The sequence below is a fragment of the Lasioglossum baleicum genome, chromosome 9 (genome assembly GCF_051020765.1).
Source record: "Lasioglossum baleicum chromosome 9, iyLasBale1, whole genome shotgun sequence".
Lineage (NCBI taxonomy): Eukaryota > Metazoa > Arthropoda > Insecta > Hymenoptera > Halictidae > Lasioglossum > Lasioglossum baleicum.
In genome coordinates, this window is record NC_134937.1 from 8871523 (window position 1) to 8886914 (window position 15392).

The 15392-nt window shown below is 40.9% G+C and overlaps 2 protein-coding genes across 9 annotated transcripts in view; one reads left to right on the forward strand and one right to left on the reverse strand.

Moving 5' to 3' along the window:
- Ae2 (anion exchange protein Ae2) overlaps window positions 1–15392 on the forward strand; it is a 63625-nt gene that overhangs the window by 21273 nt on the left and 26960 nt on the right. For 3 of the 8 annotated variants that reach the window (XM_076430698.1, XM_076430702.1, XM_076430701.1), the window contains exon 2: window positions 9245–9440. In XM_076430698.1, the coding sequence (XP_076286813.1) occupies window positions 9387–9440 (54 nt within the window). In that variant the 5' untranslated portion in view covers window positions 9245–9386. Of the gene's footprint in view, window positions 1–1788; window positions 3701–8379; window positions 8880–9244; window positions 9441–10222; window positions 12103–15392 lie in introns of those variants that run through there. The other 5 variants (XM_076430699.1, XM_076430700.1, XM_076430694.1 and 2 more) reach the window with 5 other exon arrangements.
- LOC143212269 (uncharacterized) lies at window positions 2268–7680 on the reverse strand. The gene is made up of 3 exons (XM_076430885.1): window positions 6338–7680; window positions 5716–5807; window positions 2268–5588 (listed from the first exon to the last, which is right to left on the reverse strand). The coding sequence occupies exons 1-3, from the start codon at window positions 6519–6521 to the stop codon at window positions 5442–5444; spliced, it is 423 nt and encodes a 140-aa protein (XP_076287000.1). The 5' UTR covers window positions 6522–7680; the 3' UTR covers window positions 2268–5441.

Here is a 15392-nt window from a genome sequence, read left to right on the forward strand (position 1 = left end):
CATCTGCTGGAGTCTAGTACTTTCATCATTTTGGTGATTATACAGAAAAGGGTACACCTTACCGATTTTGATGAAACTCTAAATATTGGGTTGGCAGAAAGTAATTTGGGTATTTTAAGGTGACATAGAAGCCCAATCTTTTTTATTCAAGCAATGAACTTCGATGAATAAGATATTTTCCTTTTGATCGATGATCTTTCGCCAAAAAGAATAGACAAGAAAATATTTGATTGATTAAAGCTCTCTCATCGTTTGAATAAATAAATTCGGTTTTACTTGACCTTAAAATACCGAAATTACTCTTTCTTGCCAACCTAATATATTGTCGAATTCATAATTCTAAGCAAGTTTTTCCTGTACACGTTACCGCCGCTCGGTATTTGTTTTCCAAGCATTTATAAAAATAGATTTCGTGCTAATTACATTAAAGTCGCGATAGTTGTCAACGACCGGGTATGCGATAGTTGTCAGGTGCCTACCCGCTCCACTGCCGGCCAAGGAAGGCCAAGGCGTATGGAGAAGAAAGCGTGTTCTCTTTGATCGTTGATCTTGCGGTAGACGTAGTCATAAAGAAATAATGTCGGTATGCGATAGTTGTCCGTGCAGAAGTTCTACAGTAGAACACAGGCTGGTTGACAACTATCGCGACTTTACTGTACTACCATTTTTCATGGGGAGCCGCATTATGGGGTTCGGGAACGGGAATATGGTCAGTAAAGAGAATTGTTGTTATTTTCCGACACAGACAACAACACTGGAAGCGAGTGAAAATAACGGCGAGTCGAGCGGTTAAGAACGATCTTAAAATAACATTTTTCGACGAGATCATGGGAACGCATAATTTTCGAGCACCCATTCACATCGTAAAATACTCACGGACGACGCGGTACGATACACACACGGTCCCGTCGCGGCGTTTGAATATTTAAAAGCTGAGGTAGACCATAAAAAGTTGACGTAACAGAGTACACGGAACGAGCTTACGCCTGTCACTACGTAATACGGATTTACTTATTCATCAACTCTTACTGGGTCATATTCGACTGTGTACTATATTATACATGTCGTGAAACATTTACGAATATGTATTATGTTCTTGTGTGGCCGCACCGACTGTTTACCTATACACGTAACGTACGTATACATATGTGTAGAACGCGCATCCCGCCATCGATACCTGCTTGTTATTCGTTTAAATGGAAATCGAGTTTCTCGATACGCGTCCACTGTTTCCACCGCTTCTGACCTCGCTACACCTATCGCACCACTTCCAAACTTCCAACAGACCTTCACACACACACTTGTTTATCAATTATTTCTCGAGATCTCCGGAAGCAGAACAAAAGTACTGCCACGTTTGAATCGCAAATGTCTTTTTCTTTGTCGACGAGCAATTGTCATTTCTAATCGGCAAATCGATCGAGAAAAATGGAAAATTTATGATTTTTGATGTTTATCAGAGTCGAGAATCGTTTTAAAAATTTTGCGGTGAAACGCACGACGATTACTCGAACATTCTCTCCAACTGAAGGATTCATACTGCCATGTTTAGATCGCAAATGTCTTTTTTTTTTGTCGACGAGCAATTGTCATTTTTAATTGGCAAATCGAACAAGCAAACATGAAAATTTATGATTTTTGAAGTTTATCAGTGTCGAGAATCATTTACAATTTTGCGACAAAACAAACAACGATTACTCGAACAATTTCTTCAATAAAATAGTTCATCTGCGCCTGTGGCTATCGTTTTTCGAGATTTCCGGGAGAGGGACAGAAGTATCGTTACATTTCGATCTTAAATGTCTTTTTCCTTGTCGACGAGCAATTGTCATTTTTAATTGGCAAATCGATCGAGAAAAATTGAAAATTTATGATTTTTCAAGTCTATCAGCCGAGAATCGTTTCAAAAATTTTGCGGCGAAACGCACGACGATTACTCGAACACATTCTCTCCAACAAAAGAATTCATCTGCGCCGGTGGCTCTCGTTTTTCGCATCGCGTCGCGTCGATTCGAACCGTGTTCTCGTGTTCTGGTATCTATTCAAATGCAAAATTTGCTTTATGCATGCACGCACGATCGATAACGCGCGATATCGGTTACTATGAAGTACCTAACCGGAGTTATTGGCATTTAAAGTTCACAGCTGAACGTCTCCGAGCATATTGGTAAGCCTTTTTTCCCGTTTATTTTTACACCTGTCGCCTAACGACTTAATTATTCGCGATAGTTCGGCTACTCGCGCCGCAAAAACACTAGGAAAAATTTCACAAATACTTACATACAGACAAATTCTTTTCTTTCATTTTGCTCGAAAAATGTATGAGATCCAATTACCCGCTATGAACGGTTAAGAAGTTGTGAAAGTGTTTTCGTGGGAATTGATCGAATAGTACATTTTTCGTTCTAGTATACAGGGTGTTCATTTGAAAACTTTCCAGCCGAATATCTCGAAAAGTATGGAAGATATTAAACAAGTGTAAAACGCGTGTCGAAGATTTTCGAGAGGGAAAGAGGGGGACAGTATCAGTTTTTTATTTGGGTGGCGTTTTCAATGTCATTTGAAGGTCAACTTTGTTTTTTCAAAAGGGAACCTATACTTTTTTTTATTATGGGATCTTATTGTACGTAAACAGACCAGCAAGATATGGCCTCGAACCAATTCCAGTATAAATCAATACATTTCTCAAATTTTTTTAACAACATATCTGATTGAAGGAAAAAGAGAAATATTACGAATAATAATGTACGGTATTGAATCGAATAATATTTTCAATCATTTCATGATAGACAATTCAAATACATCACGATTTGCTTCTAAATTTCATACTATTGAAAAGAATACATTGATATTCATCGAAGTAAAAAAAATTACAATAACACGCGTGTTATTGAAGTAACTACTTTTTTTTTCTCAGCGTGTAAAAGGGGACTGCGGTCCGTTTATAATAAATATAAGAATAATAATGCAACACACATCAGTCACTCTTGAATCTCTTGATGGTAGTAAACAGAGTGAAGGTTAATTAGGACCCCGGTTTCGGACCTCGTGCGAAGACGGTAAGAGGGGGTTGGTTTCGCACAGGGAGAGGATTTCGTGCAACGCGCGTAAACAAGGCTGAGTTATGTCACTGTCGATACACAGTGTCTTATGGCTATTTGTCGCGAACGATGTGCAAGTGTAAATCTCACACGATTCTTGCGACCTGCTCTCGTTAGCGTGCGCTCCTTCCGTCGTCATTTTTTCCCATTGCTTGCAAAAACGAATCGTCTGTCTCGCGGCTGCACCTACGGTTCGTTTCCGTCTATCGAAACGCGACACAAGGACACCGCCTCGGCGACAAAGAAAGAAGAGGCAGAGTAACGAATACACGTAGCTGGTGAAAAACAGAATTTGACGTAACACATCGGCGGCGGACAGATGGCGCGTGAACAAAAGAGGGTTCCAGTTGCTTCAGACTTTAGGCGGGCACAAAAGGCCCGGTTGTCTCTCGCGAGATCTTTTCATCGGAACGGCTGGCGGAAACCTTCCTCGTTCGTCTTGGTTCGCCTTCGTTCGCCTGCGTCGAACGCTTGTCCCAGCATCGGAATCGCAATCAGAATCGGACTCGGAGTTGGAGTCTCGCGGTCGGACCAGTCCGCGAACCAGTCTCCGCGCGAACACCGCAAACACGAACGCGTCTGCCGTGGCACAATTTCCGGTAATTACGATCGTTCCTCTGAAACGATTCGAAAGTCTCGACAGCGACCGAGGGGATCTAGATTCCAGAAAATTCGAAGCGTCCATCTATGGATATGTGGTGCGACCTGAGAACACCGGCTCGGTACAAGTAGTTCGAAACGCGATAGCAGGTATCGAAAGTGAGTGACTCGAGTGTTTGCGTATCGTTGAAAAAAGAAATCGGGAGGGTGATTCGCGTTCGATGGAGCACGTAGAAATCAAACAAAAATCGAATCCACAGGTTTCATAGAATTTTTCCCGCCGCTCGAGTTGATATACGGTTTCAAAATCAACGCTGATAAGTCGGTACTTCCGTGCTTATGTATGGATCGCGAAAAAACTCGATCGATTCAAGCAAACAAGCGTAATCATGATTATCGATATATTCCGAGTATCGAGTCTGAATCACGTAGAAATTGTTGACGTCGTTGACGTGCCTACGTCAACCTCTCGCAAATAGCTTTCCCGGAGATAAAAATACAACATAATAAAACCAGCGAGTAATATTGTTTCTTTTACCCGTGACAAGAAAAACGGGCGTACCTATTTAATATATTAATAATATTGGATATCTCTCTCTTGGTACATATTCCAGTTTGGAATGAAAGTCGTGCTCGCAGCGAACGTTATACACGGCGAGGTTTTACCTTATTCGAAGATATTCGATGATTCACGGGGCTGATGATTCGGTTGGTTAATCGGTCGCCGAGTGCCAACAGAATACATCAGCGAATCGCGAACGTAATCGACTGTTTATTTTGCGTCCGTAACGTTGCTGCGCGGCGGTTTGTTTGTTCAAAGAAATCGCGAGGCCAACGCGCAACGTTTCAGGAATTATCTGCGGATTTTCCTAAACAACGCTGATAGACGGACGCGATGCGAGAAAACGTTGAAGAATCCTTGGAAATTTCTGACCGGTTGCTTATCGCTCGTACTTACTCCGAAAACTGGTCATTGATCGGATGTCACGGATCGGATCGGCGCGGCTAGACGCCGCGGTACCACCACCATGACCGTGAACAAGAATAATCGAATTGTCGCAGTGATTCTTCGAGGGGGGTCGTAAATCACGCGATGCCGCGCCGCGGTAAACCAAGTAGCGACCAATAAAATGCGTTCGGCGTTCAGAGATAAAGAGAGCCCGCTACTGGCGGTTTATCTGTGTCTCCCTCTCGTCGCGCGTTCCATTCTTTTTCGACGACCGAGCACGATTTGCAGATTACGCGGAGAAATTGAAATCACGTAGACCGCTCTCTGCCATCGCCGGCATGCGATTAAATTTCGGGCAATCGGTTTCCCGTCCCGTCACAATTCCCTCGTCACAGTTTCCGTCCGCGTTACCTGCGTCCGCGGTATTGTCAATCGTGCGGTGACGGTGAAACGTGTCGCATCGCAAAATAGCAAGCTACGTAAGTGTTTTCAAGATCGTTTCCGCGTAGACGTCGAAAATCTGTTTAACTGGTAAAAATTGAATTTCTCAAACCATTGATTTGGTGGCTACGATAACGAATCGTGGTATTAAGGTACCTAATATAGTAGCTGAAGTCTGTGTAATCTGATTATTACTTGCTTCGCGAGAAGCTCGAAGAATGACGCGATAAAAGGGCTAATTAAAAAGGGGTCGTGCGTCACGGCGACAAATGGTACGAGAGTATGAGAATAGCGCTTCGTTCTATTTTAGCTCGCGAACAAGTTAATAGAGTCGGCGTTAATTTTCTTTTTCAATTACTCGCTCGCGGGTCTCGTCCACCGAAGACGGCTCTCGAAGAGGGTTGGGGGGTTTGCCGTCCGAAGAACGCCTTTCGGACACGCGATCGACCGCGCGCGCACGGTACGGAGATCGAATCGGACAATTTCCTGTAGTCCCGCTAGAAAATGATCAAAAATAATCATCTTTCGATTCGATTCCGCGCGATGATTAGTTGCTAATTGGATGGACACTCGAAATTGTCGATTCTCCGACGACTGCGAGGTGGACTGTCACCATCTACGTACCAACACATTGCACCGGTACAGTTCTTTCTTCCTTTCACGACACGACGCGACACGGCTCGACAAACCTCGACGAACAATTCCCTGTACTCCGGCTAGAAAATATTCAAAAAATAATAATTATTATTATTTTTATTATTATTATTATATACGGACCGAGGTCCTTTTATACAAATGTGTACAGTTTTGACAGTGTAACTGATATAACAAAAAGAAGATATGACAAAAAATCTTGACATAAAATCTTAACCGAAGTCTTAACTAAAATTTTACATAAAAATGGACCGTGCGAAACTAAACAAATACAGGTACGATTAACATATATGTAGTATTGCGCAATTTTGTTTTGAATGCCTGTAACGTGCCATTAAAAAAATCGATATTGTTATAAAATATGTTAGAGCAAGCAATAATGCGATTTAATGGATTTCTTATTCCATATGAGGATTTGGATTTCATTGTTTGAAATCCTGCTCTCGTTCTCACTAATCATCGTTCGCAATAATCATCGTTCGCTTCGATACAAATCGATTCGACGCGATGATTAGTTACTAACTACATAGATGGATACTCGAAATTGTCGATTCTTGAAAGACTGGGAGATGGACTATCTCCATCTACGTACCAACACATACGACTATCGCATCGGTGACGAAGTCGGATCCGCTTTCCCTCGACACAGTATCCTTCTTTCCTTCTTTCTTCCTTTGTTTCTTCCTTTCTTTCTCCGGGCGCGCGAACGGCACGGTTCGACGACACGACACGACACGGCACGGCTCGGCTCGACAAACCACGCGCCGGCCAGGCATTTCGTTGCGTCACGTCGATCGGATCCCAACATGTAATTAGAGATGAGTGAGAAGACCAACGATGCTAAGCCTCGTGTTTCAACGCGGCGCGATCCATCCAAAGTATTGGATTGGAGTACATATAAGGAATTGTCGTTCCACGGTGGATGCCCCAATCGGAAATATTCCCTGCCTCCTACCGATGTTCTTCCGAAATCATTTTCGGAAGTACTGTAAACTGACTGTGTAAACGTGGTCGGCGACTGGTTCTATGTATATTTGTCTGGAAACGTGCAAGAATCTAACCCAGCCACAAATATGCAAGTTAGGAGCAAAACTGATCAGACACACTTTAAATCGGAATAACTTTATTTATGAATGGACCAAACGATTTCCGGTCCATTCATAAAAAAAGTTATTCTGATTTAATGTGTGTCTGATCAGTTTTGCTCCTAACTGTATATTCGAGCAGGTATGTATTTGCTTCCGAGATCGTTTGAACCTTTCGGAGTCGGCGAAGACGAATCGATTCGTTCGCATTGATCGGTGATAAGTAGACTGCAGATTTTTATGCATCCATAGCAAAATAGAGTAGATGAAATTCAAAATTGTTGAAAAATTTTAGAAATCGAAGATGTCAATGTATGAGTTCTTTTCTATTAAAATCTTTAAGAAATAACATTCAATTTAGTTTCTATTTGTTGCAACGAATGCAGATACTTCTTATTTCACATAAAGATAATTACATATTTTACCGCAGTCTCGTGATAAATTGTTCGTTTGCTTCGAAGCGACGGTGATATATCGCTGAATCGCATCGTTGGCGAAGTAGTCAGAGTAATTAGCAATAACTTATATCGAGTCGCGAGTTATGCGCGAACCGCGGAAGACGTTGAAAATTTTCATTTGTGTCTCGCCGTTCTCGCGATAATTGAAAACAATTCAACGAAATCGTATACGGCTGATGTTCGGCCGAGACGAGGTGACGCGACGTATACGCATGCAGGAGCAAAGACCGAATCGAAACTGTTATATTACGAACCGCGAGCTTGCAAAATTCTGGAGTCGAGAAACTATGAAGGTACGCGAAATAATATCTTGGGAGACTTCGAAAGAAGATACATATCCGGTAAAACGGATATGTATTTGATATATGATATACGGATATGAGATACCAAAAGCCCCCCCCCCCCCCCGCGTAAGAATATGTTTTTATATTATTTTTCGATTCCGTGGTTCGAGCCGGACGATGTCACTTCCGGGAAACATTTTATCGGTCATTGAATTCTGTGTATTGTTGGAGTAAATCATTCACGAGATTCCCTACAATAAAAGAAAAGGAAAAGGTTGTATCGGTCATTGAATTCCGTATATTGTTGGAGTAAATCATTCACGAGATTCCCTACAATAAAAGAAAAGGAAAAGGTTGTATATCGGTCATTGAATCCTGCGTATTGTTGAAATAAATCTCTCACAAGATTCTCTACAATAAAAAGAGAGTAAATATGCTCAGAGCGCACAGTTTCGATCAAAAGAAAAGACAAAGCAAATTTGCAAAAGTTAACCTCTACGTTTCGATTCGGATTTGGATCATTTTCAAGAGAAATGCGTCTGAAAATATATACTGAATTAATATCATTGGTATTTAACACGGAAAGGAACACTGTTTATAAAATGAACCCTTAAGACACCTACTTGTATAAAGAATTTTATAAACAGTGTTCCTTTCCGTGTTAAACACCAATGATATTAATTCAGTATATATTTTCAGACGCATTTCTCTTGAAAAATGATCCAAATCCGGATCGAAACGTAGAGGTTCACTTTAGCAAATTTGCTTTGTCTTTTCTTTTGATCGAAACTGTGCGCTGTGAGCATATTTACTCTCATCAAATATTTACGATCGTGAAACAACAAAGTAAATAAAAAGAGAATACATAAATGATTGCATCTATTTGTTACGCTACTTGTGTACCTACACCGCGCACGTTACGCCATTGCATGACCACGTTAACGGCGCGGCGCGCCGGGACGGTGTTCGACGAGTTCCATTGGAAACGGTCCCTCCGGGTGAACGCGTGCCGCTTTGCCGTTACTACTTACTACTGGCAAGTCAGTCGCGTTACTCTCGCGTAGTTGTAGCGTCGCCCCTTGATCGTGATCATATTGTTAGCGACGAGATTCCTCGTTCTTTTGGTTCGCGAACAAACGGTCTCGCGATTGTCATCGTCCTGACTTACTCTTAACGGATAATAGCGTTCGTTTCCCTTTTTTCGCACTTTTGTTCCCAAGCCGGTTCGCCAGTTCGTAATCTGATATTATTCTTATCGGAGCGACGCGGCGTTCCGACGAGGGAGGATTGTCTTTCATCGATTCCAGGTAGGTGGGTACTCTAGGTACTGTTCCGATGCTCGAATCGTCAGTTTCTATTTATCGAGTCGCCGATTGCTCGGCCCATTCTTATCTCTCAGAAACACAGTTTTCTAGATTCGCTCGATCGACGCGAGGTTTCGCGCGTGCGTGCTCCAAATGATCGCTCTCTTGTTCATCGTTCTTTCGTAGAAAATGTGTAACTCGAGATTGCCGTCGCGTGATTTTCTCAGGAAGCACCGAGGATGTACGCTTCGGAGTCGATCGATGTCGATCTTGCACGCCTGTCTCGGCCGGCTGTTTGTGTTTCGTCTCGTTACGATTTACGATCGACGGAAATTGACGTTTACAACGATCCTCGTTGATTGTTGCAGCCAGCAGAACGGAGCTGCCATCCCAGCGACTACTCCACATGTGGACATCGCCGTCCCGTCTCAGGATCGGCCGAGCACCCAGGAAAAAGACGACACCCTAAAGCCGATAGCTGCTACCAGCAGCTACCGCGATCGGTGAACGATGGAGAACACCAGGAGGAAGCTGTCATTCCTCGGGTTTGGCAAAAGGGTATCGGTGAGTACACTTATTCCAATATCTCCCTCGCGCTTTGTGTCTCGTCGCGTCTTTTCAGTAGGGGCGGACGGCAGAGTTGCGCAGAAATTTTATTTAAATAAAAATTTCGAATAAAGTGGGCTTTTTTCTTTTTCATCAGAAATTTTTATTTGCATAAAATTTTTATGCCCAACTCTGGTGGACGGGTTACCCGGAAACTTCAGGTACACGAGGTCCAAATCGAGTCGGGTCTGGGACCCGAAATTTTATATTGTTCGGAGACCCGAATGTCGTAGATAGACTGCGGATGTTTATGCAATTTTCAATTTTTATTGACAAATTTGAAGAAAGTGTCGTGAAATAAGATTTTATTAGGTTGTCAAGAAAAAGAAATGCAATTTTGTTCCTTCGTTTCAATTGCAATTTTATACCAATAAATATTTACCTTGATTTAATTAGTTATATGTCATTTTGAAGCTTGTTTTACGCTCTATTTAATTATATGCTTTTGATATTCAATTTTATTCAAATTTTTATTAAATTATTTGGCTGTAGTTGACAGCGCGAAACTTCTGGTAACAGCGCTGCACTGCGCATTCGTTGACACTTCCTTCGCCCCATACTTCGTTGATATTCCGAGTTTGAACTCGTAGAAAAAAAATAATACGAAAATCGCGTTTTGACATCCTGAAATAAAAGCGAAATAATTTAATAAAAAGTAGATATCGAAAGCGTAAAACAAGCTTTAAAATAACACATAACTCATTAAATTAAGGTAAATATTTATTGGTATAAAATTGCAATTATAAAACAAAGGAACAAAAATCCTGCGTTTCTTTCTTTACAACCTAATATTTTTAACGGGAACAGCCTTTGTAGATGCAAAATAAATAAAAATCTTACTAAATTCCCTCGAATTTTATATTCTAGCATTTTTTTAAAATTTTCATAAGCCATAAATGCGTAAAGATCCGCAATCTGGTCATAAGATTTTCGGAGACCCGTGAAAGTTATTCAATGAACGTACTTCAGAGGGATTCCACGGTGTTTCGGTTTAAAATTGGACCGCAAACCATTGACACACTCCCATAGTATTCTTTCCAGTTGTTTTCGCGACGCCGAATACGATTGGAATTCGTTCGGGATGACAAAGCGGACGATATTTGTTCAGCGCGTTGCATAAGTCTGCGGGATTGAATCCAGATGCGTGTCGATTATATTCCGAACGATTAAATATAAGGTCGCACGGTTGCGGGATTGGCGGTTTAATGACGTCGTTGCTTGCGCGAACATATTTTGTAACACACGCATCACCCTCTACTTCGTTTGCGTTCATTGTACCGCACGCAGGAGATAGCGCCGGACACTGAACCCGATTCAAGAAGCACGCGATATTTTGGGAGAAATCTTCAATTTTATACAATTTAATTTTCAACAATTCAATTAAAGAAATCAATCAAAACGGTTAAACGAATGTGAAATATATTAAGTTGCAAATCATTGAGAAGGAATTATTTTTTAAAATATTCAGTTCGAATATCATTGCAATATCTTTAGAGTTATTCAAACATGCCGCCGCGTCGATCTTTTTGGACATAAACCGACTTGGAAAAAAACGCACTAAAAAGTATAAAATAATTTCCATTTAATTGATGTGAATACACACGAACTTAAATACAATACAATCTTTTCGGAGGCGGCGCAAAATTGAAAATTTTCGACACTGGTAATTACGAAAAATCCTTAAATTCTTCTACATGCTTTCACATATTGATGTATCTTCTCTTCCCACCTACTGATTTCCAAGCCCACCATATCCCAATGAAATCATAATCAGCAATATCTGTCATTTGGAAAATTTTTAATTTTTGCGCCGCCTTCGAAAAGATTGTATTGTATTTAAATTCATGTGTATATTCACATAAATTAAATGGAAATTAGTTTATACCTTTTAGTGCGTTTTTTCGATGATTTCTTTTTTTCTAATCGTACGAATGAAATTATTGTCCCGGAAAAACGTCGCTTCCCTTTTTTAGAATGATCCTCCCGATTCGCCACTTGTGATAGCGTCACAATTGATCATCACTAGACTGCGGATCTTTATGCAAAATAAAAAATGTATTTGCATTGATTGCAAGACACAGGAGCCAAATAAAAATTTCATTCTTCTTTTAATTATCTTTTATTAAGGTGAAACTGCTACACTGCTGGCGTTAAATCTTTTAAATACCTCCACTGTTTTAAATTGTACGTACCCATTTTTGTGATAAATGCATAAAATCCGCAGTCTCTCTCTCTGATCATCACAATCGAACCCGCGAGCCTGGACGACCTTGTTTACCCATCTTGCCTCGAGGAGTACCGCTTTTGTAACGCAGTGTTTGAACGAATTTGATCGAGTTTGACGAGTTCACGGGAGTCCACGCGAGCCTTGTCAGAGTTTGAATAGCTCGCCTGCCGTCCTCGACGCAAAGTGTCACCGTGGTTGAGCACTTACGCAAGGCCGGAAGCCGTAAATTCGATTACAAGACCGGTGTCAATCGCGGCCGCAGTATCATAAAGGTTGATTGCGCGCGGCGACGTTCAACGAAAAGCTGCTGGTCTAGCTTTTATGGGAGAATGCTGTTGCACGTTGATCTGCCGGAGGAAGATCCATTCCATGGTGACGTCCGCACCCGTCAAGGTGATTATTCTTTCCATATTGTCGGTTGCCCACTGTTCTCCATTCTTCGTTTACAGTTGTTCTCTCGGTCCACGCTCCTTTCACCCCATATGTACTGGCATTAAACGTCGAGTTTCTTCGCAGCTGTATCGTGTGTTTAAAACTCCGCACGTTTAGCGTTCATCTTCATTTTTACCACGTTTTTAGATCCTTGGTTCGCGTACCTACCCTAGACATATCTAGATAGCTCTAGATAGCTCGAGCTTTAAACTATCGAAGGGGCAGAAACGTACCTAGAGAAGGTCGGCCCGATAATGGGAGCACGGATCATCGGAGAGAGGTTATTTTTACCACTCGGCCGAGCAAGCACAATCCCTTTCCCCTTTCTCTTTCTCTCTGTTTCCGTTGATCCGTTATCGCCTGCTATACCGCGGAGTTTCTCGTTGTCGCGGACAGCTGAAAGCTGTGTCTCGAAGGGAATAACGCTGCCTTCCGCACCTTCGAATTCATTTCGAATTAGCTACTAGATGTAGTATCGGATAGTCGGATTTGTACGCTTTCGGAGGACTTCCGAGATATGGTACATATCAACTTAAATGGCCCACAGGTGATGCAATCTGGATGACAATTGCAATGTTTGCGGTGCGGTTGTACAACTTGTAGAACGACGCGGTTCGATGTACGACAGGTTTCACCGTTTGCGAGATGATTACTTAAAGCCAGGGACCATAACTGTTATAACCAAACAGAAATAATGTCACAGAATAACCTAGAATAACAAGTATTTCATTGACTAAAATCGTATTGGTTACAAATAAGGATTATAAGTAACCGAAAATTTGTCGATATTTTTTAATCATTTTGTTCTTCGAATTTTCTTGCATATTTTGTGTACATTATCTCAAGTTTCAATGATAATCAACTTTTTATTCATGATTTTTATCGTAGAAAATTTTATATTGGTTTGGCAAATAATAACTGTTATTTCTGGTCCCTGCTTAAATCACCACGAAAGAAATAGTAGTTATGACTAGACTGCGGATTTTATGCATTTATGTACAAAAATGGGTAAGCACAATTTAAAGCAGTGGACATATTGAAAAGATTTAAAGACATCAGCGCATATTAGTTTCAGCTTGATCAGATATAATTAAAAGAGGAAAGAAATTATTATTTCACTCCTGTGTCTTGCAATCAATGCAAACATTTTTTATTTTGCATAAAGATCCGCAGTCTAGTTATGACATTTCCTTGCAAACATTAAAAGAAATACGCCCGAAAGCGACTATAGAATTATTGAAAAAGTAAAAAGATCTTCATAGAAAGTTCCAGTGGCCAAATATCTCAGAGTAACAATCAATCTTTCTTCAGCACTAATTGTTCCTCTCATATTTGTGGTTTATTTTGTAATTTTATGGCGAAGTAATCCTAATGAGAAATGGAAAGCATCTCCGTCCATTCTTGCGACGCTCTTTCCTGTATCTCGCAGAGTGTACGGAATCTCTCTCCCTTTCTTTCTCTCGTTTCGCAACGCACAGGAACAATGGCAGACGTTAAGGAATGGTTTCGAACATTCCATTAATGTCGTCGATGATCGATTGATCGTCGCAGTGAAGAACGCGTCAACGGTGCTGACCTATCGGCGCGCGGTAATGGCGCTCTATCGAGTCTCACCATATCTCGCTGCAAGGGGAGAGAGAGAGAAAGAGAGATATTTGATTCGCTTTGATCGAACTGTGATTATCAGAGTCGATTAAACCTCTCCTCGGCCGACCGTAATAGCGCGTCGATAATTACCGACTCGAACGCGATGTACGCGAGTCTAGCGTTAGACTCAACGCAACGCTAGACTCGCGTACATCGCGTTCGCGCGTCGCGTCCGATGAGAAGTAATGGTTTTCACGAGATTTCCAACTCGAGTTTCGACCGAGTATTTAGTTCTGTTAGAATATACAACACGATATGATACAAAGTGTTGGTTAAGGCGTCGTTTTTGAATTATTAATGAAGTTAAAGAAGTTAAGTAAAGGTAAAGATTGGTTAGGACGAACTACATACATATAAACGAGCTGTCTGTAAATATAACTTCAATGGAATTAAAATCAGAGAAATGTTCAAAATATAAAACAAAATTTTAATTTGTAGATCTTGAAAATATGATCGCAGAGAGCAATGACAATTACGAAGATATCTTGCAGCGGTAAAAGCTCGTTCAGCCTCTACACTTGTACAGTGAATCGGATTAATATTCGGACGCTCCGAAAAAGACGATAACTTTTTTAATATTGTACTATACGATTTGAACATTTTTGGGAAGCTAGAGCAATTAGTTCACTACGGGATGTGGAAAGAAATTTTTTCAAAAATTGCAATTGATCGGAATTGTAGAAAAAATATAAAAGTTACATTTTATACATTTTCAATATAGGGCCCTCATAAGGAATTTGTAAAATACAACTTTTAGTTTTTTTTTTCTACAATTCCAATCAATTGTAATTTTTGGAAAAGTTTCTTTTCACATCAATAGTAGACTAATTGCTCTAGCTTCCCAAAAACGTTCAAATCGTATAGTACAATATTTAAGAAGTTATCGTCTTTTTTCGTGGAGCGTCCGAATATTAATCCGTTTCACTGTAGCTCAAATAATTACAATTTCGATTACACGCATATTCCCGCAAAATTTGCGGAATTTCGCATCACGTATTTACCCGTTTGGACTCGAAGCAATTTTAATTCCAAAATCAAAACATTTCTTAAACCTAGGTCATTTCTATTCTATGTAATCTTTTTTATATTGGGCACGTAAAATTGAACCTGTTGTCTCGTACAACGGTGGAGCTTTTTGCAATTCATAGAATACAGACGAATTTATTTAGTAATATTGAAATTGTTTTGAATAACGGTCATTTTTACTGGCGCCTTCAGAGTCACCATTCGAGTGCAAAGGGCTAAGAAATGCGATTGCAAGCCTAGTCTCGACATCTCTCAGGATATATCAATCGAACCTCCGACATCGCGTTCCGAAGATCGCAAGAATGTCGTGAATCGAGGACAACGTGCGTTGGAAAATTGCCAAGGGAGTAATCGATTATCAAAGCAGATAACCTTCCCCTTTAAGGATCTTCAGGGACCCAAAAATCGCGTTGCTTCTAGCTTTGGCGGAACGTTGGGAGAAATTTGGCTCGAGTATATTCTCCGATAGCTGTTCAAGGAAAAAAGAAACAGCAAATTTGCGGTGGGAAACAAGAAATATGAGAATACCGACGGAGAAGGTCGAGGCACGAGCGAACGCACGCTTTTGCCCAGGAAAG